General features: G+C 46.4%; 6 protein-coding genes across 6 annotated transcripts; 3 read left to right on the top strand and 3 right to left on the bottom strand.

The window, feature by feature from the left end:
- Positions 1–366: 366 nt before the first annotated feature.
- H6S33_000175 (uncharacterized protein) lies at positions 367–8,589 on the bottom strand (the record flags this gene model as incomplete). Its single annotated transcript, XM_044831523.1, has 9 exons — positions 367–486; positions 543–682; positions 735–882; positions 932–5,887; positions 5,940–7,017; positions 7,075–7,649; positions 7,708–8,362; positions 8,434–8,465; positions 8,521–8,589. 9 exons carry the CDS (start codon positions 8,587–8,589, stop codon positions 367–369), a joined length of 7,773 nt encoding a protein of 2,590 aa, XP_044699734.1.
- Positions 8,590–9,172: 583 nt separating this feature from the next.
- H6S33_000174 (uncharacterized protein) lies at positions 9,173–11,794 on the bottom strand (the record flags this gene model as incomplete). Its single annotated transcript, XM_044831522.1, has 8 exons — positions 9,173–9,367; positions 9,419–9,872; positions 9,925–10,290; positions 10,345–10,811; positions 10,870–11,127; positions 11,183–11,303; positions 11,442–11,584; positions 11,741–11,794. 8 exons carry the CDS (start codon positions 11,792–11,794, stop codon positions 9,173–9,175), a joined length of 2,058 nt encoding a protein of 685 aa, XP_044699733.1.
- Positions 11,795–13,937: 2,143 nt separating this feature from the next.
- H6S33_000173 (uncharacterized protein) lies at positions 13,938–16,347 on the bottom strand (the record flags this gene model as incomplete). Its single annotated transcript, XM_044831521.1, has 10 exons — positions 13,938–14,078; positions 14,168–14,297; positions 14,373–14,487; positions 14,545–14,843; positions 14,894–15,156; positions 15,212–15,423; positions 15,472–15,843; positions 15,919–16,067; positions 16,126–16,263; positions 16,340–16,347. The coding sequence occupies 10 exons, from the start codon at positions 16,345–16,347 to the stop codon at positions 13,938–13,940; spliced, it is 1,827 nt and encodes a 608-aa protein (XP_044699732.1).
- Positions 16,348–16,735: 388 nt separating this feature from the next.
- Positions 16,736–17,698, top strand: H6S33_000172 (uncharacterized protein; the record flags this gene model as incomplete). Its single annotated transcript, XM_044831520.1, has 5 exons — positions 16,736–16,984; positions 17,049–17,158; positions 17,224–17,376; positions 17,450–17,618; positions 17,675–17,698. 5 exons carry the CDS (start codon positions 16,736–16,738, stop codon positions 17,696–17,698), a joined length of 705 nt encoding a protein of 234 aa, XP_044699731.1.
- Positions 17,699–18,452: 754 nt separating this feature from the next.
- On the top strand, positions 18,453–24,192 carry H6S33_000171 (uncharacterized protein; the record flags this gene model as incomplete). The annotated part of the gene is made up of 6 exons (XM_044831519.1): positions 18,453–18,543; positions 18,610–18,737; positions 18,814–20,969; positions 21,044–21,291; positions 21,351–22,849; positions 22,918–24,192. 6 exons carry the CDS (start codon positions 18,453–18,455, stop codon positions 24,190–24,192), a joined length of 5,397 nt encoding a protein of 1,798 aa, XP_044699730.1.
- Positions 24,193–25,004: 812 nt separating this feature from the next.
- H6S33_000170 (uncharacterized protein) lies at positions 25,005–26,216 on the top strand (the record flags this gene model as incomplete). The annotated part of the gene is made up of 1 exon (XM_044831518.1): positions 25,005–26,216. The coding sequence occupies one exon, from the start codon at positions 25,005–25,007 to the stop codon at positions 26,214–26,216; it is 1,212 nt and encodes a 403-aa protein (XP_044699729.1).
- Positions 26,217–27,884: the final 1,668 nt, after the last annotated feature.

The raw sequence follows: 27,884 nt of genomic DNA, 5'->3' as shown, positions 1-27,884 counted from the left end.
TTAACGATAGGTTAACCTTAGATGTAAAACACATCTCAAAAAAATTCAATGACTGGCTAGCTAGTGATTTAAACGAAAGACCAAATATTCTTTATAATAATCATGAATAACATTCCTCCTTAGGCATCCGTATCAAAGATTGTTGTGTACATACATACACTGTTCAGTCGGACCCATCTGAATCCAAGAAAACGTATTTACCGTTTATGTGCTAAATATAGTAATTTACATGATAAATAAATCCTTTCACTCTGCCGTAATCCAGTCCCCGAAAAACTTTTGTGCAAGAAATTAACGCCAAAGAAACAACTAATTACACAGAACCGATCATCCGAGGCTGTACAAAAAGAAATCAAATAAGTTACCCTATCCAAGTCTTCCCTTCCTCTGTTCTCTGTGAACAGCACCCTTCTCTTTTCTCGCGATTCGTTTCTTCTCATTTTTCCTGATCTTATCTTTGGCTGCCTTTTCGGGGTCGGTAACCATCTAGGGTGAGGTTAGTACATATAATAAATATTTGATTTAATAGGTTCTCTCATTACCTGAATTGTTCTCTTCGACTTCCTCTCAAGTCGTCTCTCTTTGACCTCGGTACGAACTACATTGTAGGCTTTTCCATACGCAGTGGGGCCCATCTTAGTCTGCATCATACTCAGGATCTCCTGGGCGATATCTTTTAAATCTGTATCTCAAGTTAGATTTAGGAGTATAGATCTAAAAAGAATAAGTCATACCTTTCATAATATAGTTCTCGGGAGAGTCTACCAGACTGTACAGAGGTACGATCAACTTGTTTGACAACGGGACCAAATCCTCGCCTGTAATAATTTGGACCATAGCTGCCATCCACTGTAACCCGTACTTTTTGCCCAGGATTTGTCCCTTGATGATATTTAGCAATCTTGAAAATGCGAAGGGCTGTGAATCTTACCTTCTTGACGTTTCGTTCACTTCGGATAATGCCCGAAATCCTCCCAATTATCCACAAAAGCGCAGTATTAAGCTCATTGTCTTCCTCCACATCCACATCGATAGCAGCCATTTTATTAGCATAGAAACATCTCCCCATGAAGAGAAGATTTTTGACGACCTGTAACCCAAGCTCATCTGATAATTCGGCGTTGTTTAGTTGCGACGACGTCGCTCGCGCAATATTGACCATATCAACACCGTTCATCGACAATCCGCGGCCGTTTTCAAGTGGTATGTTTGCTAGTGATTCAGAAGATTTGGCATACTCGGCCAAAAGAAGACCCATGAGACGCGCCGCGGAAAGCTTAACCCAAGCATGGGGAAACACCAGGCAATCTCGGATTGTCCTCCACATGGTAGCGTTCGCCCCCGAAAAGCTGGTTTCAGGAAAATGCTGTACAATCTTGGCCCAGGTTTGGAGACCGAAGTAGACCAATTCCCACTCTGTAGCGGTCTCGGACTCTTCGTCGCAAGCACCTTTTAGTAGAACTTGAAGTCTCTCGGTTACAAAAACGACTTCCTTCTGACCCTTTGTTTCGTAAACTTCAAAATACAGCCCATAGACCTGGAGTGCCACCCTAACAAGTAACGTTTTCTCGTCTTGTTCTAGCCAGCCTCGAATCAGACCAACAAATGTTTGTAGGCGTTCCTTGTCCGCCCTTTCAAATATTTTCTTGATAATGGCACCCGCCATCTCGCGGCATTCAGTAGAATCGTCATTGATCAAAACCATGACCAACGGGACGAAAAACGTTGCGATGACATCTTGAATAAGATTATCTCCGATTTTAGTGATAAGTAGATTGGCGGCCTCTAGGACTGACTGCCTTCCGGATTGGTGAACATAGTCCAAATTTTTCAACAAGAATGCCAATTGCTTATTCAAACGCTCCTTGCCTTGTGGATATTCCATAAGAAATTGGAAGTAAACTCCTCTTGCCAGATCTCTGACAGTTCTAGTCTGATTTGTCACCATGATTGCCGTTACATTGTCAAGCACCTCGTACACCTCCGTGATAACTATCTTACGAGATAGAACAGCTTTGAGAAAATTGAAGGTTACGCCCTGACGATCTGGCTCCTCCAAGTCAGGCTTGACACGGGTGAGAAGATACGCGATGGTTGTTTCCTTGACTTTGAAGCTGCGCCGTTCTCGCAGTATTGCTGCCAAAAGCTTTAGACTTGCTTGTGCAATTTCCGAATTTGTCGAGGGGGAATTCTTGACAAACGATAATGCTTGCTGCACAAAAACGGGGGCACCATCGTCAATTGCAGGTAAAGGAACCCGAATGATGGTTGTTAGAAGTCGCAGAGCTGATACTTGGATCTCTTCTTGCTTTGAAAGCAATGCATCACCTATGATGGGGATAAAGCCAGCTAAAAGCTCGGGTGTTTTCAGATCCTCGTACTTGTGTAAAACTGTTCGCAAGATATCAAGTGAGAATCGCATAAGCTTATACGTATGAGATGAAGTAGTAACCCCGGATGCCGCCTTTGAAGGAGCTTTGAGGTTAACTATATATCTTAGTGTCGTACTATCCATTTTCTTCTCTGCTGGGGCAACCGATGCAGCCTTGTGGGCTTCCTGGATGACTTGGTAACAGAAAACCAAGAGCTCCTGTGATTTGACAGCTTCATTCCTTAGGAGCCCAACTCCTATCCTCCTCAATAATTCATCAATTTTCTTGGCCATTTTCAAATTCATCTTCTCCTGAAGTAGCGACTGGATTGGTTTGATGAGTTTTCCAAGATGAGGTAACGTAGTCGTAGAGGCCAGAAGATCCATAGAATCATAACTCTTGCTGCTCTTAACCTCCTTCATCTTACTGATATAACCTTCAGCGTCCTTCTCCATTCCCGTGACACCAAAAATATCGTCCATGGCGACGTCGACGATCTGCGAAACACAGTAGTCCAAATCACCGGGGGCATAGCTAGGTACTACAGATACTAATATTGAGTGAACCGTGTACGACAAGACGTGAAGCTGGTAACCACGCAAAAGTGCTCCACGGAGTTCTTTAATGACAAAACCAAAGTATTGAGATCCCAGAAGCGTTGTGATCTCAGTCAATGTCCTTCGAGTCATATCTCGCGAGTCTTGAGCCCTGCTTCGTAGAATATGAGAAACATCCGTCAGAACTGCGGGAAGTCGAAGCTTAAGCATATCCTCTGGCATGACCTTAAGAAGTTTGACGATTGAAACGGCTATAGGAACACGCAAACTGACTGTCGACTCGTCCTTTTTGTGTAGATAGTCGTTCAGAGTTGGAAGGAACCCGTTCGAGATGTCTTTGGCTAATATGTCTTGTTCCGGCAAACTTTCAGCAAGTTGACCAAGACTAGTCACCCCCATCGAAACATCTCCGTCTCCATCGGTGGCTGTAGCAGACTCTGTCGTTTCAGACTTGCTCGGGTTTGTTGGCGCTGTCTCCCAAGTCTTTGAAAGCGATTCGACAATTACACCGATCAAACGAACAACAATCTTTTCTAATTCAACCTTGGTTTTCAAATATCCAGTATACCTCCTGAAGACAGCCCTATACTGTGACCATGAAAGCTGCTGAACGAGTGCACCGACTGTGATAACAGCCTCGCTAGCTAGATTATGTCCGTCCTCGGCCATATCAAATATAAAATGTTCGATGAGAGGCAAAAAGAAATGTGCAATATTAGAACTTTGGATGTGCTCTTTCTCTGCCGCTGCTGCTAGTCGCCGGAGTGCTCTCAACCGTCTATGTTGTTGGATGTGAAGAATATTATTGAAAAAGCTGGCTTCCTCGTCCTCACCAAAAAGTAGTGGCTTCATATCGCTGACCTCCTCCCAAGAACCGCACTCCTTGACGATGTGAGCCATGACACCGACAAACTCGGTCCTGACCAGTTCAGATTTCTCCCGAGTCCCCGCTCTTAATGCAGGCATGACCGTACCAGACAATGTCATCAAATACGCCTCTTCATCAGGTGTACCGAATTTAGTCCCGACGCTCTCAACAAATCTTCTCAAAGCGTACGAAGCATTTGTCCGAATGACTAACTCCTCGTTGTCCTTAATGAAGAATAACATGTTAAATAATAACGGCATCCATTGTCTTGGTGTAAACACCTTGTACCGTTCCTCATTAATTTTCGCATAAGCCTCCAAACGTTGTTCGAAATCAGGTTCATTCATTCGCTCCTCCGACCATGAGTTTAGCTGTTGAGATAGTCTTGCGATTTCAATCATTTCGCCATCCCTTTCTGCAAATACGTTCAAGACTCTAGCGAGGTTCTCCCGACCTTCCCTATCTTTGAAAAAGCCAAAAAGAGAGGATATGCTGCGGAATGTTCGCTCAAATAGATCGTCGCTCTTCTCCATCACACAGAGGGGTAGAAAGTGGACAAGAATCTTCAAAATTTCACTCTTTGCCTTTGGACTGACTCTGCGTGAGGGTTGATCCAACATGAATACCGATATATCGACCAAATGAGTAGTTTCGGTATCGCCAGAAACATATGGTGCAATCGCAGCGATCGTTTCGACAGCTTGTTCGAGAACCTCTTTGCCTGGGCTTTTGTGTAGAATCTCCCCCGTGTTGACGATAAAAAGATCCACATTCGGTCGAATTAGCCGCTCCTTGACCGCCTGTGAATTGTCCTCCACCTCCATATCCTCCTCCGGTTTTACAAATGCGATAATATTTCTCACAAGGTTGAGAATAAATAGAACAACCTCATCCTTAACCTGCTTACTCGCTAAACATTGAGCAATCTTTGGAAGAACTTGGTTATTATAATCTGAAAGAAATAGCACAGTGCTTCTTGCTTTTGTCCAAGTAAATAAGAGCTGTAGTAGCCCGGATAGACCCTGTGATGTCTCCACTGGAAGGTTTTCAAGCCTTGGCTCCACAAGCTCTTGGAAGATTGCTGGTATGTAGGGTGTCCATCTAAAATTTGGGCAGTTTGTGAATAATGCGATCAAGGATTTGAATCCCCCTTGCCGAATCGCCTTCGAAACTTTAAGTGATACCGAATCTTCGTAAGTAGGCTGCTCAACTGTAGCTTTACCAACATTATTTGCCGCAGAAACCAGACAATATAGCAGTGCGTCCATAACTTTCGGTATGTAATCGAACATCGTAGATCCAAGTTGTTTCATCATATCTTCCACCATCCTCACAAAACCAACTTGTTTCCTTGTTGAGACATGAACCGATCCAATTGCATCTGGCCGAAGAGCATATCGCTCTGGGTCCGACTTATCAACGAATTTGGCCTCTGCCAACTCACCGAGCGCGATATCGATATACATATCCCTCTCCTGTGGTTGAAAGTTTGCAAGAGATGCCAAAACCACTGTTCGTTTACTCACCATTCCTTTCTTGCCGCTTGATGCGTTTTTGCGCGACAAACTACGGCCGTAGAGGATCCGAAGTAGCACTGGCATTAGTTCTTTACGGTGATTGGTCTGAATCATTGACTCCTCCTCTTCTACCTGCACAAACTTTGTCACCTCCTCTCTGAAGTGGGTATCATCCAGCAGGTTGTTGAGATTGTCTTCATACGCGCGGATTGCGGGAATTTTCCATGTGAATACACATTTTAGCGCTAATGTTTGAGACGTTACATCACCGGAGGCCAGAAGATTGAGGAGTGCGGAATACACTAGCTCGGATTTGAAGAGGGAACGTGGGTTGACGAATTTGGCGAAAAGTTTAAGCATAGCAGCTCGGTCTTTCCGCGACCATTTCATTGAAAGTTTCTCTCCCGGGACTTCCTCTTCCTCTGCTACGTCTTCGTCATCCATTCGTGTCCATTCCAAGAACATCGGAACTAGCTGTCGGCCCCTCTTTTCGGCGATTCTAGGAATTTCGCAGAGAACCTTCAGAGCCTGAGTTCGAGCTGTAACTGCAGACAGAGGGGCCATATGAAGTTCCTGTCCACAGTTAGTTTAACAATAATCAAAAATAACACTGAATAAATCTTACTTTTTCAAACGCAGAAGCAAGTATAATACTAGCATCTATATTTTCAGTCATACATCTCTTAGAATCCTCCTCCACTACTCTCATGTTACTACACTCATAGCTTGTCCATGGATTTGATGCCACATGAGCCTCTGGCTTCGTATCCTCCCCTTCGCTCTTCAAAGAAAGCCACGAAAACGCCAACTGCGCTACAAGTTCCTCTTCAATCTCAGCAACCTTTGCCAAAACAAGCGCCGAGTCATCCCACGCGGGCGCGAAATGAAGTGTGAGAAGCCCAAAACAATAGTAGGGTACGATTCTCCTCGCCCACGAATCCTTTGGAACAGATGGATATTCAATCCCGAGCCGGCGGATGTACATTGAGATGGTGCGGGCATTGTTTATTGCGAGAGGTGTGTCCTCAATTAACTTTGCTGTGTTTATAATCTCCGACACTTGAGATGTAGGATTCTTGTACGCATAAAGTATCTCTAGACAACGCAATGAAGATGTGCGAACCTCATGGCTAGGTAGTAGAAGATTAGTTATCAACTTTGTCACCATTTCCTTGATATATTCCTCGTCAATAAATTCTTTGAAAGTGGATACCAATGCAAAATCGACAACTCCTTGTAGAAAAGTCATGTTATCACCCAGCTTCGGGAAGGCTTTACAAGTATTTTCCACAAGTGATTTTGTCTTTGTTCCCTTGCCGCGAGAATATATGCTCAGTGCCTTTCCGATCAACGGGGTAAGTGTAACACTTCTTTCCATAGGAAGAATCTTTTGTAGAAGAAGTCCAAGGCTCTCGATTAAGTCTGCCGGTATGGTATGTGGGAGTGACAGAAGCACATCCAGATATTTCCACATGTTAATTACTTCTGGGCTCTTACTGTCAAGAATATCTGATGATTCAATGGCATTGTCGAAGTTCCGGATCGCAGTTTGGGCTGCTATTGTGAGGGGCGATTTTGGTCCGAGGATATCAGGAGCAGAAACCTCTTGGTCTTTAGAGGGTGTGAGGGAACCTGTTGTTGAGAGTCTAGGAATTAGGAGGGAGAGGGCAGAGGAGTGAGAATTCCATTGCGATAAAATAAATCTAGTACAAACTCATCAGTGCCTGGTATGCACTAAGCAAAGGAATGGATGGCATTACCTTTGGAAATATGGTAATAAGAAAATCTTGAACCGTTCTGAACCCATAGCGGAGAAAAAGCCGCAAAACGGCAAGAATAGAATCCCCTTCTGAAAGTCCCTCGCCTTATCTACGACTTTTCCGCATCTCGATATTACAATCTCTAAATCAGCTTGCTGTAAGATCATGGCAGAAGCCTTCAGCGCCTCCCATACAGCTTCCCTCAATTCTTCTGCTTGCTCCTCCTCTTCCAATGAAGTTCCAACCTCTAAAATATAGGCAGCGGCTATAGCAGTCTTTTGCCAGTCCATTATCCTACAACCCTTCCTCACTGTAACTACTGTATATAACAATGTGGCCGCCATTCTAACCCTTTTAGGAGTTACCGAATCCGCATCGAGTAATTCGGCGAGAAATTCGTAAACAACGGTCAGTGCGGGTTGGAAAGTCTCTGGAGTGGTATGATGCATCAATGAGATTAACACGCCTTCGCAAACACTGAAGCAAGGTCCAGATGTGTCTGAGAGCTCCAACGAGATATCGAGCATTGTTCGGAGTATTTGCGGCCCTTTCGAATGGAGTGTTCGATCCACACTCTAGAAACTCATTAGAAACCGAGAACTATCCAAAATAAAGTGGCGAGGATTAACATACTATACAAGACTCTTGAAACATATTCATGAGACCTTGTCTGTAACCCTTCGCTCCATGATTTCCACCACACTTAATCAGATCCTCAAATACATGTCGGATGATCAATCGCAACGGCTCTTCTTTCGCCTTCCTAAGCAGGAAACTCAGTGCCTCTGCTGCAAACCTCGTGATAAAGGTCTTCTGTTGCTCCCTTCCTAGAAGTGGCGCAAGAATGTCAAATAGCGGCCTCAGATCCGGTACTAGTAGCCTCGACAGATACTTGAGCAAGTAAGCGAGACAGTTAAAGGTCCATTCAATAGTAGATACATCCGCGTGCTTCGCAACTAGGCTGCCCAATAACGTGACAGAGCGCGCAAAATAAGGCTCGAATGTTGCGCCCAGGTCGTGTGCGAATTGAGAGAGCAGGCTTAAGAGCGGTTCGAGTGCCAGGACGTCTCTGCGATCGATATATTTGACAAGCAGCTCGAACAACTCGTCCTTATAATGTAGAATATGTGGAAGTGATTCGGAGAGTGGGACGGCCTCTCGGGAGAACTCGGTGAAAGTGGATGAGAAATTGCGATCTACCCATGATTCTAGAGAGCTGTGGAAGAAGGACTTTTCCGTTTCTTCGTCATCAACATGGCGGCGTATTCGTCGAACGGGATCGATTTTTCTAAGAAGAAGCAAATTATCAGTTATTTCTCCAATTGAACCGATTGGATTGACTTTGAGGTGTGGTTTTACAAATTCGCAATTTTTTGCGTGAATGATTGGAACTTTTGCGCGAAGCAGTCAGTAAACTTCTGATTAGCTAGGACACTAAGAACATACCGAATGATTTCTCTTTGACTGAGTCCCGCCCTTCTTCGAGCCCGACGCTTTTGGCTTGCTCGACGACATCGTAGCAACGCTCCGTTACTGATGTTTGGACCTCGTTGGTTTGTATTTCGGAGGTGTCAGATGAACAAAATTTATTGAGGCTCTACACGAAATCTTGGCATAGTGGTGGGGTTTAGCCTCATTCAGGATATGCAGTCGATGTAGTGGCGGTGACCGCCATCTGAGGCTGATACTTCACCCCGCTATTCGAATTTTTCTGCGACAGGACAGAACATGCATGTAGTCTAAAAAAGAAATTACATATACTCTACTTAGGTACATATCCTTCTCAAAGATTCAAATTTGTTTATCTGCATTTGACGCTACTTCGATGAGGTCCTTAAAGTTTTATCAGAAATCTCCGATTGGTTTAACTAGAGCCTTAGCGTCATGAACCTTCACGAGTGATAATCAATGATGTTGGCCACTCAAGACCGATCCTATGTAAACGCCAACTACGTAGGACTTGAAAAGTTTTTTTCTAGACAGAGATCTACCCTGGTTATATGAATAAAGTTTAAAAATGAAACTAAGAAACTATTTTTTATGTTTTACATGTCAATTTTTTTTCCAAATCGAGAACCCCTAAACTCCCTTCCTGCCCTTAGATAAGTTGAGCAAAAGCCCTGTTGATAGGGCTCCTGATGGGGGTGACCTCCTTCCAGAATTCGATGGTTGCAATAGCACGCTTGGAGATTCCCTCGGGAGTGAATTCGAATTTAGCGTACACGTCCTTGTAAGGTCCGGAAGCACCGAAGCGGTTGAGACCGAACTGCTCGTGAGAGTACTTCTCCCATCCCTGTTTTACGTGTTAATTGATATCCCACCAGGAGGTATGAAGAATTCTTACAAGAGTGGTCATCACTTCAACAGACAAGATAGGGATTCCATCGGGAAGGACGGAAAGCTTGTACTCCTTTGACTGGGCATCGAAAACCTCCCAACAAGGAAGGGAGACAACACGGGCGACAACATTGTGTTTCTCCTTCAAGTACTTGACAGCGTCGATACAGATACCAACCTCAGAACCAGTAGAGATCAAAGTAACCTGGGCACCCTCGGACTCGACAGCGACGTACCCTCCCTTGATGGCACGCTCAATGGTGGAGTTTTCAAGCTGAGGAAGGTTCTGCCTGGACAAAGCGATAACGGAGGGGGTGTGCTTCGAGGTCAAAGCAATGTAATAAGCGGCCGAGGTCTCGTTACCATCAGCTGGGCGCCAGACCATGCAGTTAGGTAGGGCACGGAAATGGGCAAGAGTCTCGATAGGCTGGTGAGTGGGACCATCTTCTCCAAGTCCGATGCTATGACCTTATTAGCTTCAAACCCAGCGGTAAGAGATTCAATTGAACTTACGAGTCATGGGTTGAGACGTAGATGACACGGTGGTGAGACAGGGCAGACAGCCTTAAAGCACCAGCGGCGTAGGAAACAAAGTTCAAGAAGGTTCCACCGTAAGGAATAATGGTTCCATAAGCGGCAAGACCGTTCATAATAGCAGCCATACCGTGCTCACGGACACCATAGCGGATGTAGCGTCCAGACCAGTCACCGAGACCAGTAGAGGGAGGTTGGAAGTCAACAGCCTCTTTGGCACGAGTCAGGTTTGAGCCAGTCAAATCTGCGGAACCACCGACCAACTCAGGAATGATAGGGTAGAGTTTCTGAAGGATAGTCTCAGAGAGTTTGCGAGAAGCAATGGCAGGGTCAGTAGATTTGTATCTAATGTAAAGTTAGAATCATAGGCTTGGGCTTTCACAAGAGCGGGACATATACGTAGGTAGGGCCTTCTCCCATCCTTCAGGAAGTTTACCAGCCAATCGCCTAGCAAGATCCTTACCCTCCTCTGGGTACTCCTTCTGGTACTTAGCAAAAAGTTGGTTCCACTCCTCCTCAGCAGCGGCACCCTTTGCGGCGGTCTCGCCATAGTGCTCGTACACTGTTGATGGAACATCAAACTTCTTTTCGGGGTCAAATCCAAACTTCTCCTTGATGCTCTTGATATCATCGGCTTTGAGGGGAGATCCATGGACCTCGTGAGTTCCCTGGAGCTTAGATCCATAACCAATAGTGGTAGTAAGCTTGATAATTGTGGGCTTGTCCTTGACAGTCTTCGCCTCAGCAATAGCGGCATCGATTGCGGCAAGGTCATTGTCACCGTCAGTGACATGGATACAGTGCCAACCGTATGACTCGAATCGCTTCAAGACATCCTCAGTGAATGCACAGTTGGTGTTACCATCCTAAACGAATTTTTAGTAAGATCTATAAGTTTTCTTTTAATCGGGAGAAGCCCCGTACAATAGAGATATGGTTATCATCATAGATACCAATCAAGTTACCCAACTGCAGGTGACCGGCGGTAGAGGCAGCCTCAGCAGCAATACCCTCCATGAGACATCCGTCTCCGAAGAACATGTATGTGTAGTTGTCAATCAAGTCATACCCAGGCTTGTTGTAGATAGCAGCAGTGTGTGCCTGGGCGATGGCAAGACCTACAGCATTGGCGAAACCTTGACCAAGAGGACCAGTGGTAACTTCAATACCGGGGGTATCGGCCTATTGACATTACTAATTGTTTTCAACCTTTTGAGTTACCCGAAGGATATCTTACAGCTTCGGGGTGACCGGGGGTCTTGGATCCAACTTGACGGAACTGCTTCAAATCGTCCAAAGAAAGGGCATATCCGAATAAGTGCAACAATGAGTACTGGAGCATGCACCCGTGACCGTTTCTTTATTGCATATATTAAGTCAGCACCATTAAGTACCTTAAGAGAACTCAAAAAGAACCACACAAAATAATAAAAATAAATAAAAGGAACCAGTAACCGCGTAAAACATCGGAGGAACTGTGTACAAGGAGAACTTACGAAAGGACAAATCGGTCTCTGTTAATCCAGTCAGGGTTCTTAGGGTTGAATCTCATGAACCTATTGAAAAGAACATGAGAAACCGGTGCCATTCCCATAGGAGCACCAGGGTGCCCTGAGTTTGCGTTTGCAACAGCATCGGCCTATTCAAACGTAATTATTAGTATCCTGGAATTGGTCGTTGATTTTTCTACTTGAGAAGTTTTGTTCATGGAGTTTGTTTCAAGCCAAACACAGTATAAACATTGTATTAGAGGGCTAAGGTGGGGTAAAACAATTACAATAAAGTATCAACTTACAGACAAAACACGAATCGTGTTGATGCAAAGATTGTCGAGCTCTCCGTAAGACATCGTGAAAAAAAATGGGTATAAGCTGGGTATCTCAAAAGTATATCAAAGGTATCCGCTGAGGTCGAGCAGAATGAGATGCGTCGGGCAAGATAAAACAGAGGGGTTGCGGAATCTGGTGCGGTACAAATGGGAACAAGCCCCACTACCGGTAAAATTCGAATTGAGGGGAGTTTACGCTACCCGCGTTTAAACTAGGCAAGGATGTCAACCCTATACCCTAGTTGAGTGAATTCAACCAGTCCGGTATTAAAGAAATTAATTTCTATCAAAGTATGTACAAAAATACTTTGAAACATTGTATTTAACCTATAAAATTATATTATTTGAATCGAGTGATCTTTCATGAACCGGATAAATGCTCGAAAGCCCCACGCGGAATAAAAAGCAAATCCCAACAAGATTCCATGCACACGTGGGATGGGCCCGGGAATTATTCCGAGGGGCCTAATTCCGCTTTTCACAACTCCGGTGGCCTTTCGTGACAGATTTTCAAATTTCCATGACAGACAAGCGCCTGTGGCCATCTAACAAAGCCTCTCCGCATCTTTGACAAATACCGATGAGAGTAGTGATAAAAAAGTTATTCCGGTGGGATTTTTAAATTCTCTAGATGAAATGCCCTTGAGAGGATTTCAGTTTGGTGCTTAATCATAAACCCTTCAGCGGAGAAAAGATTTGATATCCAACTATTGGGCCAAATCCTGGGTGCCTAATCTGCAGCTAGAGGGGTCTAATCTGGCAACACTCTTTTGCCTTTCGCATGGCATCGTGTTCCTGGACGTAGCATCTACTTTGTGCAAGTGGTAGGATGTGACGTTCTCGAATGCTTCTACCTCATGCTATAATACTAGACTAATGGTGCTAATTTACAGCATGTTGTCTAGAGTATGTCAAAAGCAAAACATAATCCCCATAGTGTTCCCGGTAATTATAAAGTGATGACTTCTTTCACCAGACACCCAAACAGAAAACGAAAAAAAAGTTGTGATTAAAGTCATACAACAAAGAGAAAGAAAGAGAAAAAAAGTTCCAGCACAAAAACTGGATAATACAACGCGTCTGACAAACAATGAAGTACGACTAAATATAGAGTGATTGCAAGCAACACTCCCACCCATCTCCCCCCAATAATGTCATGGGAGACTGTTAGTTGCTTCCAATTGACCCTCCGCCTATATAAAAGCATGGTATATCCTTCCAGCAATCAATGCCCAGAGGTCGTGGAGTTTAGAAATGCTGCCCTCTTGGATGCTCTTGGGTGTATTGCCTGCACTCTCCCCGTGGTATGAGAAGTGGCGAGTTGAAAACGAAGGGTATTTCTCAAAAATAAAAAAATAAAAAGAAAGAAAAAACAATGAAAAGTTCAAGATTTTGTAGCTGGTGTTGCTCATGTGAATTTTTTTTGATAGGAATGGTGAAGTTATGATCTTGTTAGCTGCCTTACCAGGATTCGAAAGAGCGATGGAAACCCGATCGCGAGGAATGGAAAATCCAAGATCGCAGGCATCAATAATTGTGCACTGCTCCAACCAAAAACGATTTTGTTTTGAGAAACGTTCCAGAATCTACGATGAATCCAAAGGAAGGTTATATTGCATGACTCAAAACAGCACCTGTATTGGTAGAAGTTTGGGTGGTGTGCCGTTGATGATGATGGAACTGTCCAAACACCAAGTAGTGATCCCGGGAAACAGAATAAAGGTATAAGAGGGGAAATGAAAGAAAATGATATGGTTATCGAGGATATCCACAGCCTAATGTGTCACTGAACAGCAATGCCGAATAATCAGAACCTATATGTCCACGAGCGGCATTGTCGTGGGCAAACTAAGCCACCATGCAGGAAATCCCAACCATGCAAAACCGCCTTTAGAAGTACCGTGCAAAGGCAATACAATACAGCCCCCCAAGAATGTGAAAGGATGTGAGAAATGTGGGTATTGAAAAAAGGAAAATCAAAAGAACGACGGGGTGAGGAATCTCGCACGATATTAACCAACAAGCATTAAGCTTGTACGACAGTTTGCTGGTGCTGTAATTGTTGCCTTTTTCCGTCGTGGCCAATCGATTCCTAGATATGCGGCGAAGAAGCTTAGCAAATCCTATCATAAAACCAGTGCCGCCATTTGTCATTTCATCCGCGTTAGGGGAGGAGTTCTTGCGCGATATTTTCAGCGTAATAGTCTTTGGATTCTGACAAGGATTTCGTAGCTTCGGTAGCTTTTGTCCCGTAGAGCCTCATTTTAATATGACCGCCTTCGCTAAGCTCAAAGCCGACGCCTTTCTACCCCCGTGATATTTTCTTTTCTTTCTCCTCCCCTTTCTCGCGGAAAGGCAAAAGCAAACACAATATTTTAGCCGGTTCATACGTACCTCGTCGGCATTTCTTTTCTTTCCGTTGCCATTAGCCACAGTGTTGACTTTCTTCTTCATCATCTTCTTTTTAGTTTGCTTCACGGGTTTCGTATCTCCAGCTTGGAAGACATCATCAGGCAACTCATAGCTACACAGTGAATTTAATTAGCATCGGTCATCAAATATTTAATATTATTACACAAGAAGATAGTTGTGCACTTACTTGCGTGTCAAGGCAATACTGATACTCTGTTCCTCAACATTGTAGTGCTCCGAGCTCTTGCACATGTCGTAAAATTCCTGACTAGCCCAAGAGATATCGATCTGCTTAGAAATTTCTGCAAGAAATGAGTACTGCCCCCTGCAAATAGTAATTTCTATAAATATAGACTTACCACTGTTGATTTCTAGGCCGATGTAGTAAGTAGTTGTGTAGACCTTTACTTTTGAATCGTCTTCTTCCTTTGACTCGCTATCCCCATTTTGGTCCTTGAGGTCAGTCTCGGCCGTCTTTACACCATCATGGATTCCCACGCTCCGGATTTCTCCGTGAGCAACACTAATTGCTTCCTCTTCAGTGGCACAGAAGTGAACTTTGTCAAATCCTCTATTGAATGGATGGGCAAGTTTGATTGTTTCAATCTGTTCAAGTTTCATCACAAGATGACGTAGTTTGGATTCCACAAGTCCGGACCTGCCTAAGATTAATTCGTGTTTTTAGAAAGACTTTTAGTTGTATCATACCATCCTAGCAGTTGCTCTTTGCCCTTAGCCGAGGCGATGACGCTCAAATAGTAACGATAGCCATTGGTGAAAAAACTATGACGTTCGAATAGGCTGTCCCAGCTAGCAGTACCTACCATGATCCTATTTACGACTTCATTTGCCCTGGCCATCTCGCGTATTATGATCGTTTTAGTGGATTTAGTGATATTATGTGTCGCGCACATGCTAGGATACGCAGGTGTAATGATAGGCATCAGATGACTACGGTCTGAAGCGTAGATCTAGTAGCACACTACTTAAAGACTGCGCACTTTTCTAGAGAAGAGATAGGCATACCTTTGGATTCCATACTCGCACATTCAAAGGTCCATCTTCAATACCTTTCAAAAGAACAGGTTGCGGCCAGGTCCAGCTGCCCATGATCTTGAAGAATTTACTTATAATGACTGAGCTGACGGCCATCGGATAAAGCTGACAGATTCTGGCGACCAACATTGCCCAAGCAACACCCCCGGGGAAGCCAATCACATTGCCATAGATGGCACGTCCTGTACATAATTAGATGTATTCTTTTTATGGTAAAGGAAGAATCTCACTTTTCGCCCACAGCTTAATAGCTCTTAAAGCCATTTTAAACACTCCTGTTTTAGGCACCAAAGCAAGAATTTCATCGGTAACTCTGCATCCGTTCAGACAGCGCAAATTAACTTCGTCACATCCTCTCAGGAGCTCCTTGTCATTCAAAACCATATCCCGCGGTACTGAATTGATGTTTGGCAGGCGGGCAAAAATTAGATCTATTGAGATCCCCTGGAGTTCGAATTTGATGATGGGGACATAGGCATCGGGGACTATTGAGAGGTCTTCTGGCGGCGGATTCAGCTCCTGCAGCATAGGCGGCAGAGTGGTGAAGAAGTCATGTCGGCTGATATGGGCAGGCGTAACAAGAAGTGTGTCAATATCAGATCCTGTATTAAAGCAACAGGATTAATGACATTCAAAATGTGTATAAAAGAATAACCCCGGAACTTGAAAGGAGTTACCTGGCCCATATACCCCCAAACGGTAACTCCCATAAGTAAAAATCTTTCCACCAGAATTCTTCACGATATGCTCCGGCATGCCCTTCCCGACGCATACTTTCCTCACAAAATTTTCGGTTAATGACTGAAGTGCAACCAAAACTTGCGTTCTATATTTGTGTTTAGCTAGACGTAAATCTCGGGCTGGCAGGCGCGCTTTTAACGTACCTTTTCGCGCTCTCTTCTTGGCTCTCGAAACTGTCCTGCTTTTTAAGTTCTTCGATAAGTGTCTGGTTGCGCTCGATCTCTTTGTCTGTAGGTCCAGCCACAGTGATGGGCGGCGTAACTCCGTACTGTTTCGGTTGTCTGCGCACGAAAGTCAGAGTAGTTATAATAAAAGCACCTCAATGGGCCCACCCATCTGTCGGCAGGGGTTGCATACTCGGACATGTTGATTCACCGAGGCCAATAAAGGTATCGCTGGGTGAGAACTTGGAAAAGAAAGCTGTAAAGCGCGTTCAAGAGCGAATCGCACACGTTTGAATACTGTTGTGGTTGTTGATATTACGTAGCTGCGTGTTTGGAGAGGATGGGATCAGTGAGGTTCAAGATCTATCAACGAGTCGATCCAGAAGGAGATACATGCTAGTTAATCATTGTTCAAGCCACGTAGTCTTTGTCAGCAGCCACCGCCACACCGGGTAGCTTACATGTGCTCACCACCCAACGACACGATAGCTCCTAGGAAACAATCATTCACTTCATCAATTCACCTACGTTCAACACAATACCCCTTCCCAACCCAAACTTTCGACATCACCCACAGGATCCTTAAAATATGTCTCACTTCCCTGCCCTTGAAGACTTCGACGAAACCCCTGTTGGCCAGCCCGGAGCCACCCCTATAGATCTGGGTCTCGGCGACGACGCTGATGATTTCATTAGCCGCGAAAATAAACTCCTAGGAGATGAAGCCAGAAACTTCGCTACTGCTGATGATGACAATTTGCTTGGTGGTGGAGAAGCCGATCCTGCGAATCAGTTTACAAGGAACTTTCCGGACATGGCAACATTCGATAATAACGAGGTGCGACCCATAGTCTTCTGTTATGCTGTTTGGCACATATGAGCTAATGATAGTTTTCATAAAGATGATTGGGCCCGGAGGTGTCATTACTGGAACATCCGAACCGTACCTTCCTGGCCATAACACATATTCCGGGATGACCATGGAGACAGAAGAAGAACCCGAAGTCATTAGGTTATTCCTCTCTCTTGCGTTACTTTGATGAACAAAACGACTGATTTAAATCGAGCGAAACTTAGACAATGGCGCGAACGCCAAACTCTTGAGATCCAGCGCCGCGATGAGCAGTCAGAGGCCCGCAAGCGTGAAACCATAGAGAAAGCCCAGGGCGCTGTAGATGATTTCTACGAGAACTATAATTCCAAGCGCGACAAAGCTATCGAGCAGACCCGGTTTGTCAAGTGCCATGCTAGAATATATACTTTTTTTCCTTGGCCATAGACTGACTGTTCGTCCGATGAATAGCAAAGAAGCACAGGAATTCTTGGACTCCCGTGAAAATATGACTTCCGGTGGTACCGCTTGGGAAAGAATTGCTAAGCTGGTCGATTTGACTGAAAAGGGTGCCCGTTCTGGAAAGAGCGACAAGTCAAGGTTTCGGGAGATGCTTCTAAGCTTGAAAAAGGATGAGAAGGCGAGATATTCCCCACCTTCCCTTGATATAAACCTAACTAATATATTTATGTATAGGCGCCTGGTGCTAGTGGATTTTAAATGGCTTTTGTTTTATATAAAAAGTAGAATGGAATAATATGGCTGATTCCCATAGTTTAGTGAAATTTCGGTAGCTTTGGGTCTTACGTGCAGCTCGATGGAGAGGGCAAAAGTAATCTTGCTAGGCGTTGATGCATTATTTGTGTACACACTTCTTTCTTGTTGTCTTGGCGCTAGTGCGACACACCTACTTCGCTCCCCACTTCAAAGCTTTTTCTCGCTAAGATATCTCGAGCTTACAACGGCAATTGTGGATTCCGGATTCTTTGATGGACTTGTTCGATTCTATACTTGAATCAAACCAAAGCCTGGTACCATGATCTGCAGAGTTAGCAACCAACCGAAACTTTTGTCTGGAATCTTTGTAGGTTTGGATAATTTAGGGGTGCATGCCATTTTTTTCTTCTCGAAATTTGGCTTGTTCATGAATTCTCACTCGAGACCTCTACAAGCTGGATTGTAGACTAAAAAACTTCATTTGAGGATAGGTATCAAGCTGATACTATATGTAATCCTAGATACCCATATGATTTCGAACATGATGTCATCTTAAAATATACGTATTCAATTTGCTATCAACATCTCGGCTGTATGATATTCTCTCTCCGTTTATTAAGATCAATAATATTATGCAATGCAGGGTAACTCTACATCTCTGGTTACCCTGTACGACTACACGTCATACACACGTGTAATGCGCTTGAAGTCGGTGAAGCTACCAGAATACTTAGGTGCATACTCTTGAAGCTTCCCCATGTCTCTTGAACCCGGATCTCGAATACCGTCCCCCTTGAGCTCCGGCCGCTCTTCGCCACAGCCACGATCACGGCTCCGGAACGATGATGGTTAGTATTCTAGCAAATAAGTGCTAGCAATACAGGTATACAGCTAATAAGCCCAATTCGGTACAGATATTACCAAGAAAGATCCGAAATACAAACGGTATTCTGCAAATATCGACCGTGCACTTTCGTTATTTGAGAGCTATACTTTACAAGAATGGGCAGATTACATATCATTTTTAGGGCGGCTACTAAAGGTTACCTCCAGAAGACATATATTAAATTCATTTGTTTCTGAAAACCGGAAACTGACAATATAGATGAAAATAACAGGCGTTACAATCATATCCTTCGCTGCCACTCATACCCTCAAAGAATCTTATCGCAAAGCGACTTGCTCAATGTCTTAACCCTCAATTACCATCTGGAGTTCACCAAAAAACAATCGAGGTCTATTCGTACATCTTCAACATGATCGGGCGCGAAGGATTGGCGCAAGATTTGTCTTTATGGACGCCTGGATTAACACCAGTACTTTCTTATGCATCTTTGACTCTCAAGCCTCATTATCTCACCCTTTTGGAAAGGTTTTACCTGCCACTTTCCACCTCATTACGTCCGGCGCTCAAGAGCCTTATTTTATCATTACTTCCAGGAATAGATGAGGAAGGAGGTGAATACTTTGATAGAACTCTGGCTTTAATGGATGGAATCAGGAATGGGGTTGGGGATGATGCCTATTTTTGGCAGTGTTTTTTATTGGCTACTATTACTAGCCCAGGAAGGCGCCAGGGAGCGTTAGCATTTTTGGGTAGAAGACTCCCGACACTAGACGAGGCAAAGAAAATGGAAGCTCCGGAAGACACTCATGACATAGCTTTGGACGATGGTAAAGGTAGTGAGGCAGAGGCTTTGGTAAACCCCGAGCCAGGCCTCCTGGTACGAGCATTCTGTGCTGGATTAGGTGACGAGCAGCTATTAGTTCAACGTGGATTCCTTGATTTGCTGGTTGGATCTTTGCCTCTTTCTTGTAGGATTCTCCAAGAGAGGGTGAGCAAGCCTGATCTCGAGTTACTGGTGACTTTAGCAGCCGGAGTAGTGTTAAGGAAGGACATGGGCCTGAATCGAAGACTTTGGGCGTGGTTTCTGGGGCCAGACGGCCAGGACCAAAGAGACAAAGGTTATTTACATAAATATGGCCTCAATTCACTTGTTGGAGGATTGATCAAGATGTTGGATTGTGCGGAAGATACTAGCGCGGCAGAACGCGCAAAGCCTTACAGGATATGTCTGTCGCTGATGGACAGGTGGGAGGTTGGTTCTTTGGTAGTTCCGAAGCTCTTCTTACCAGTTGTCGAAAGTGTCCGGCAGTATGAAAAATCTGCACCCAGCAAGGAGGTTTATGTCGAGGTTCTGAGGAGTGCGAGGATGTTTTTCGATGGAGTCGAGGCTTCGCTTATTTGGGAGCAGATCCTAGAGAAAGTCGTATCGGCATTTTCTGTTGAGAATGGAGGCGATGGAGAGGAAATGCTGGAGAGTGTAAGTTTTGTCATAAGAACGTTCAATGTTAGCGAAGAAGAGATGGTATTGGTGCACGCTCCTTTGCTAGTATTGGCTGTTCTAGTTGAATTGAGGGCAAGTGCCACGGGAAGGAGAGGACTGAAAGCAAGAGGATTTCAGATCACAGAGGAGCTGTGGCAGCTGATTCCTGAACGAGCTTTTAAGAGTACAGTCTCTGATGAGATATCAGATGAAGATACAGAGATTGAGGAAATACGGAAGAAAATCCAAAAGTTCTACAGAAAAGGACAAACAAACAACAATTCAGAATCTACTCCACCGTTTTCTATGAAAACAATTGGACGGCTAATATTACGGGAGACGGCCATAGCCGTAGAAACTGCCTTGGACGAACCCGATGTCGGTGTCCGCTGCCAGCTCTTAGTCAACGTCATCCAGAAAACGCCCAAGTTTCCAGAATCACACGAATCCTCCCATTTCATCGAGTCTTTCTTGAAAACTCTTTCTTCAGAAGGCATTTCCTTTGCAGCCCTTCAGGGGATTGCTAATGTGGTAGCTGCTATGTATGTTAAGGGTTATCTCTCACCGCAGACAATCGACTCATTAATTCTACCGATCGTGAAAAATATCTGGGATTATCTTTCACCAGATACACCAAAGTTTCATGTAGAAGCTGTAAAGGCCCTGTGGAATCTTCAGAACGTTCTTGGGGATAGAAGAATTGAAGCTGCTGTTGCAACCGTTATGACTGAAGGGGATGTTGGGGGTATTTATTCTTTCAGGAGCGCTGAGCAGGGTCGGAAGTTTGGGGTTTTGTGGACACATAGCATGGGCTACACAGGCGGGGGTGGGCCTGAGATGGTTTTGACTAGACCACTATTTTTGTTCCTGGACTCACTAGTAGATGACGGCTTGGAAATGGCTGTGTTTGCCAGGGGATGGCTACAGAATTTAGGAAGTCTAAACAGGTATATCATTTGAATATCATCTTTGGGGGGGGGGGGGGGGGACTGCGGTCACTTACGAAGTTCTGGGACGGCAGGTTATTCAGCGTTTTTGTTTCGAAGCTTCTCGGACTGGATTTCTTGAAAGACCCCGGGCAACGAGATGCGAACGGCGCACCGCTCAAGAGGCATGTTTACAGTGAAAATCACGATCTCGAAGTGGCTACATACTATTTTCAAACTTTATCAAATGTTCTACAATATTCGACACCTAGCGTTATGGCAGCGTTGGCAACCGAATCAGCTATTGGTACCGATGAAACACGGTTAAGAACCTTGGCGGAAAGTGAGCAAGCCACTTTCATCTTCTTATTTCGTATTCTTAAGATCTAATGTCTTGGTTAGATGGTTACGGAGAGGAAGACATGCCTCTACAAACATTTTTTGTGAAGGTTGCAATTAGGGCTATTGATGGTGACGCGAATGACAGAGATGGCAATCAAAGTGTCTCTCGGCTCCACCGAACGGCGTTAAAAGTGCTTCACCGCTTACTTCTTAGCGTTTATGCAAAACCACTTGCAGAATTGGAGCTGGAGAACATGCTTACTGCTCGATTGATATCTGCAATAGAAACCAAGGACACCTTTGTACAGGTTTCTTTACTTGATGTTCTGTTTGCGGCCTTGAAGCTATCTCTTATGCGGCCAACGAGTCAATTAGGCCAGTTGAAGATGCACTCCGGAAGTATTAAGGGAGGCCGTTCAGTCACGTCTATACAGGACCCAGAAAAAGCAAATCCTCCACCACCTCAGGCCAAACCCCCACAGCAACTAGTTAGGTGTCTCGTGGGTGGATTTTCAAGCCCAAGTGGTAGGCCAGTGCTGGATAGCTGGATTAACTTCTTGACTGAGTGTTTACCATTGCTGGAGAATGTAATATTTCAGATTCTAATACCACTGGTGGAGTGTCTGTGCGAGCAAATCAGGCAAACCTTTGAGGCGCTCAAACAAGTGTTCAAGGAAGCGGAGCATCGTGGTGTAGCATCCAAGGCGAGGAGCCCCGAGGGAACTTTAGTGGCGTTACTCAATGGCCTAGAGCAGATTCTGGCAGCAGCTCATGATAAGCTTCTTACAGAAGAGATCAAAGTTGCGGGTCCAAAAAGCCCTGATGCACAGACAACGGGTGGATTCTTCGGAAACATGGTTAGCGGTGTTTTCGCTGTGGAAAGCCCGCAGAACAGGAGCGCGGCTGCAAACAACCGCCTTACTGTGCTCTTATGTTTCCAGGACACTGTCAAGAGCTGTTACGCCATTTGGAGCTGGGGCGATGCCAACTCTGGTGCTGGAGAGAGCGAAGCAATGCTTGACTCTGGGAGCAGGGAGAGTTGGTTATACACTAGTGTCCGAATGAGAGGCCGTGCCAGAAGGATTTTGGAGCATCTTTTTGCAGCGGAAACACTGGAGTGTCTGGAAACGTTGATTGAGCTGTGGCCCGCAAAGGATTCCGTGGGAATTGACACTGGAAATAAGAAGATGGCGAGCATCTTCAAGCTTATTAATGTTCTTGATGGCTCGAGGCCTAAACATACGATTCCAGCAATATTCAACGCAATTTACTCGAGGACGAATCCAGGAGCTTTAGATCCGAATAGAAAGTCTACATTGACTGCCGAACTTAGCGATTTAGAGGTGGTTGTATTTTTAGTGGAGTACGCTCGAAGTTTAGAGGATGATGCGATGGACGAGATCTGGGCGGATTGCATGGTCTTTTTGAGGGATGTCCTGACAAACCCATTTCCCCACAGGCAGACCTTGCCGAGTCTGCTGAGCTTTACCGCGATATTGGGAGAGAAGGTTGACAACACGAATTTCGGAGAACAGAAAAGAATGAGAAAGGAATTAGGAGTATGTGGTCCCCCATCTGTGCTCCCCTTCCCCTGCATAAAAGCTCTTCTGATTTCGATTTGAATTAGGACTTGTTTCTGCGACTCTTGACTGCTGCATTTACTGCACGACCAATGGGGCAGAATCTCTTGGAAGCCCCAGCACCTGTTGCAGGTTCCACTGGGGAGAAACAAGTCGACAATGAGGGCAACAGCGAAAAGATTGGTCGAGGAAGAGCTTCTCCGGATGATATCGTGGCAATCCTAGCAACGATCGTTCCTGAGCTTCGCAAGGTATTGGTTGAGCATGACCGGGTTGTCGCCGCGTCGGTCACAATATCCACAAGCGTGATTGGGCCGACCTTCAGGTCAAAAGCATTTCCCCAGAATATATCCCCTGGGATATTGGATCTTTTGTATCAACTTACGCGGTTACAAAACAATCAGAAGGCCTGGAAGAAGGAGCTTTCTGATGCCCTGCTAGATGCAAAATTCTTCTCCTCGTCGATACCACTAGTGAAGGAAGGATGGGTGCCTCTTGTGAGGCAATATCTCCTCAGTGACCGTGAACGCATGGTTGATCTACTAGGAAGAATCACCCCGCCCACAACCGCAGGCGTACTATTCGGAGTAGGCGCCACATCAGCCCGCCAAGAGGCCGACAAAAAGACGCAGCTGAACCTCCGGCGCATCGCATTCCTCATTCTCGCCGCCGAAAAAGACACATTCGTCATCAACCTCAAAGAGCTCGAAGAGAAGCTCGTCGAGCTCCTCTCCGCCACCGCGGTCACCTCGCCGTCATCGGTAACAAGGGGCGAGGTATACATGGTCTTCCGCGCGCTCGCGCTCCGAACCTCCCCCGTGCACCTCGCCTCCTTCTGGCCCCTCATCAACACCGAGCTGCAGTCCGCCCTCTCCGCTCTCTTCCCCGACGACGAAAACAACGGCACCTACACCGACGCTACAATCCTGCAGGCCTGTAAGCTCCTCGACACGCTGCTCGTCATCGCGCCCGACGAGTTCCAGCTCCACGAATGGCTCTTTGTCACGGACACCATCGAGGCCGTGTACCGCCCCAGCGGCTGGGTGCCCGCCGCGCTCGTGGACCAGGTGGCGAACGAGCTGCCGTCGTTGTCGCTGCAGAGCGATACGGCGGTGGGGAACAGGAGGAGGCCGTGGCTGACGGGGGAGAGGGTCAGGGAGTTTGAGAGGAACGGCGCGGATGTAAAGACGGAGATATTGAGGCCGTTCTTTAATAATTTGAGCATCTTTGTGTATGAGGGGACGTATGGGATGAAGCCGCCGGACCTGGACAGCTGTGAGGACGCGCTGATGAGGGATATGTTTGTGGAGGAGGTGGTGTAGGGGGTGTAGGGTAGAGGGGTAGAGGGGTGGAGGGGACTGGGTGGTTTGTGGTTCTGTAGACCTTTCTTGGGCTGATGTGGTGTGGGGGTGGTTGTTGTTTTGACTAGCTTGTAACTTGGAGAGAGAGAGCGCAGCGAATGCTTGTAATGTCGTCTTGGTAAACTCTTGTCCTTTTTAGAATATCCATTGATCAATCATCAGAATCCAAGTGGTAGAAAAGCATCACACATGCAATGTAGTAGAGCATACGGGAGAGAGTCAACTCCCCGGCCACTGCGCAATTGACCAAGGCAACTACATGTATTACTACACCACACCACACCAGCACCCGCGCGGGTTGCACATGCGATCGGCGGCTAGCATGCGTGGCCAAGCATTGCAAACACAACCGCATGACGCTCAAACCGACAGACGCTAAGAGAGGAGAGACGTCTGCCCGGGATTGGAGACAGCGCAACACAGCACAGCGCGGAAAGACGCAGACGCAGACACAGGCAATCGGCACTCACAGACTCACAGATACAGACAGACACACACTGACAGCTCACATCCCACATCCCACCAAGCAGGTGTTGGAGAAAGAAGAATCGACGCTTCCAGACAGACAACCACCCCCCCGGGCAGAAGAGAGAGAGAGAGAGAGAGAGATACTCACCTCCTCCACGGCATAGACACTTCAAGCAAGCAGAGAGATACCCGCAAACACCCAGTTCCTTTCCCGTCAAGCCAGAGAGAGAGAGAGAGAGAGAGAGAGAGATCCAATCGATACAGAGAGAGTACCCCCACTCACCTCCCTCCAGCCACCGCACACAATGTCCATAGACCTCAACTGGGAAACCCTCACCTCCGGCCCCGACGGCGCCCGCTACGCCGAACGAGTCCGCGACTTCGTCCACACAAAGTTCCAGACCATCCCCTTCCCCAAATTCATCAAGTCCGTCCACGTGCACTCCTTCACCTTCGGCACAATCCCGCCCGACATCGAGATCAAGGAGATCTGCGACCCCTACCCCGAGTTCTACGAGGAGGACGAGGACGACTACGCCGAGACCGACTCGGACCCGGAAGACGACGCCGCCTACTCCCTCAAGCTCGAACGCGAGCGCCGCCGCCGGGAGCGGCGCAACGACGACTCTGGCAGCGCCCCCAGCACACCGAGCGTCCAGCCGCCGCCATACTCGCTCGACGGCGGCCGCGCCAGCGGGCCCGGCGCAATCGCGGGCTTCCGCGGCGCCTTCTCCCCGGGCATCCCAGACACCTTCCCTGGGCGCGTGGGTGTGACGGGCGTATCGACGCCGCTGTTTAACCGCGCGGGCAGCAACTCAAATCTTCACTACTTCCACTCCGCACTGTCGACGGGGTTCACTACCGCGGGCGGCACCAGCACCCCCACACTCTCTGCGTTCGTCTCGCCCCCGCCTTCGGTCATTCCCGCGCGCGCTTCAACAGCAGCATCGACGGGCTCTGTCCCCTCGCCGCCGTCCACCGCCGACTCGGCCGACCACGAGCGCGACCCGACCACGCCGCCGCCGCTGCCGCAGGCAGCTGCGTCTGACTCGCCGCTGCAAAGGTCCTCGGCGCCGTCGATAATGCCGAGGCTACGTGAGCCGCGGGATGAGGACACGCAGATTATATCGCGCGTGCGATATGCGGGTGATGTGAGACTGGAGCTAACGGCAGAGCTGCTGCTGGAGTATCCGGTGAGCGCGTTTGCGGCGCTGCCGGTACGGCTTGTTGTGACGGGGTGTCGGTTCGACGGGTTGGCGTGTCTGGCGTATATCAGGCGGCGGGCGCATTTCTGTTTTCTGGATGAGGAGCGAGGCGGTGGCGAGGGCGGGGCAGGGGGCGGGGGCAGTGGGAGTCTGTTGAAGGAGATCAAGGTGGAGAGCGAGATTGGGGAGAAGGGGAGGGGGAAGCAGGTGTTGAAGAATGTGGGCAAGGTGGAGAGGTTTGTATTAGAGCAGGTGCGGAGGATCTTTGAGGAGGAGTTTGTGTTTCCGAGTAGTTGGACGTTTTTGGTGTAGGTAATGATTTTAATGCACGGATTTGGAGTATGGGCTTAATGCTTGTGAGATGTAGAGCAGGTGAATGTTGACATCAGCTTTTATGCTTAATCATAATCTCTGGCCTTGGGATAACCAGCTGCCCTTAAATTCCCCTCCCCCCCAAAAAAAGAGTAAATTATCTTTCATGATCCGCAACTTGTTACCTGCGGAGTTCTATCGTGTTATACTACAGTGCCACAAGCGACTGAACCTCGAGCTACATGTAGTTGCTACGTCTGTCTGAGCAACCAATCCCCAGTTCGGCACCAGGTAAACGCTACAGTCTCTACGGGGAATAGAATCAATTCGAAGTGTATCATATCATAAAGTCGTTGATGAATGTGTTAAATCAAAGGGTTAGGGGTCCTGCTTCATCTCGGCACACCGCTAAGCTCAAGTATCACTTGCAGCGCAGCATCCATCAACTACGGAGGTCTTCATTCTTTTTAGTCACTTGAGTAGATTCGCGGAGCTGCAAAGCCATATATCTATTATACTATAAAAGAATATGGTCTGAAAAAGTTTCGCTGAACCGGCCTAATCCTACATCCGGCCCTGACCATTGGGAAGGCTAATTGGCCAAAGATTGAGTGAGAAGCTAAGATACATGTAGTTCAATCTGCGATTGTAGGCCGGCCAGAGAGAGCCCTGATCGATATCACACATACATACCCCACTAAGAAAGGCCCTCAGGCCCCTCAAAAAAAAAAAAAGAAATACACAAAAAGTGATACTCTAGCCATACACCCCTCACGCTCACGGGCCATGGGTCCTAGTTCGCGAAAGGATCTGAGATCAACTTCCGGTATATCGGACTCCACTCCTCGTTACATGATATGTACCGCACAGTATCACTCCCACCCCCGGAGTTGAACCCATGACCCACTGATGGTCATGGGGACTCAACCCACCCGGTGTAGCAAGACGAGGCCGTCTACCACTAGACTACGCTCGCCCACACAACTGTCAAAGGCCGGGAAGTAATACTTAAGGGAGTGAGGGCAAAGTGAGTCTACAATATGTAATATCTATAAAAAAAAACTATCTGCAGAGAAAGAAATCCTAACCAACCGTGGGTCACGAGAAGAATCAATTGAGTACTGTAACTTGCATATTATATAGTTATTCCCCAGATCCTATAAGCCTACTAATCCATCGGTGTATTGATGACTCTACCCACACACTGTGTTTAACGGCCATGGGTGCTCCATGTTGAGATAAAAGCTTCACCGGAAAAGCGATTCTTTTCCGGCGGAAAAGGAAAGTCGTATGTCGGAGCTGATCTGGGAGGGGAGTGTCGTCGGAAAAATAGTTTTAACACAAGGTCTGTCAGGTAATACATCATTTTGTTATGTACCTGTTATGTCGGTGTTGCGTTGAATCATAGATGATCACTCGTCGCAATAGACGGGCACGCAGAAAAAAGGGCTTAGGTCAGTCAATGACTTTGCGGAATACCGCTTGTGGAGCTAACACGACTGCTTCCGTGTCCTCCAGCTTACAATCTCTCCTGTATTTCTTCTCTTTCTTCGCTCTTACCCTCTTCTTTCCCTTTGGCTCATTTAAGTCGACAAGCCCTTCTCTGGTTATCGTTGCTCACCCCACACTCCTCACCCATTTTCGGAATTCCAGCTACGTTTTCACACT

Source organism: Morchella sextelata (assembly GCF_020137385.1).
Source record: "Morchella sextelata strain SCLS chromosome Unknown scls_1, whole genome shotgun sequence".
In the NCBI taxonomy this organism is placed as follows: domain Eukaryota; kingdom Fungi; phylum Ascomycota; class Pezizomycetes; order Pezizales; family Morchellaceae; genus Morchella; species Morchella sextelata.
The sequence above is the reverse complement of the archived record's forward strand: the minus strand, read 5'-3'. Positions and strand labels throughout refer to the sequence as shown.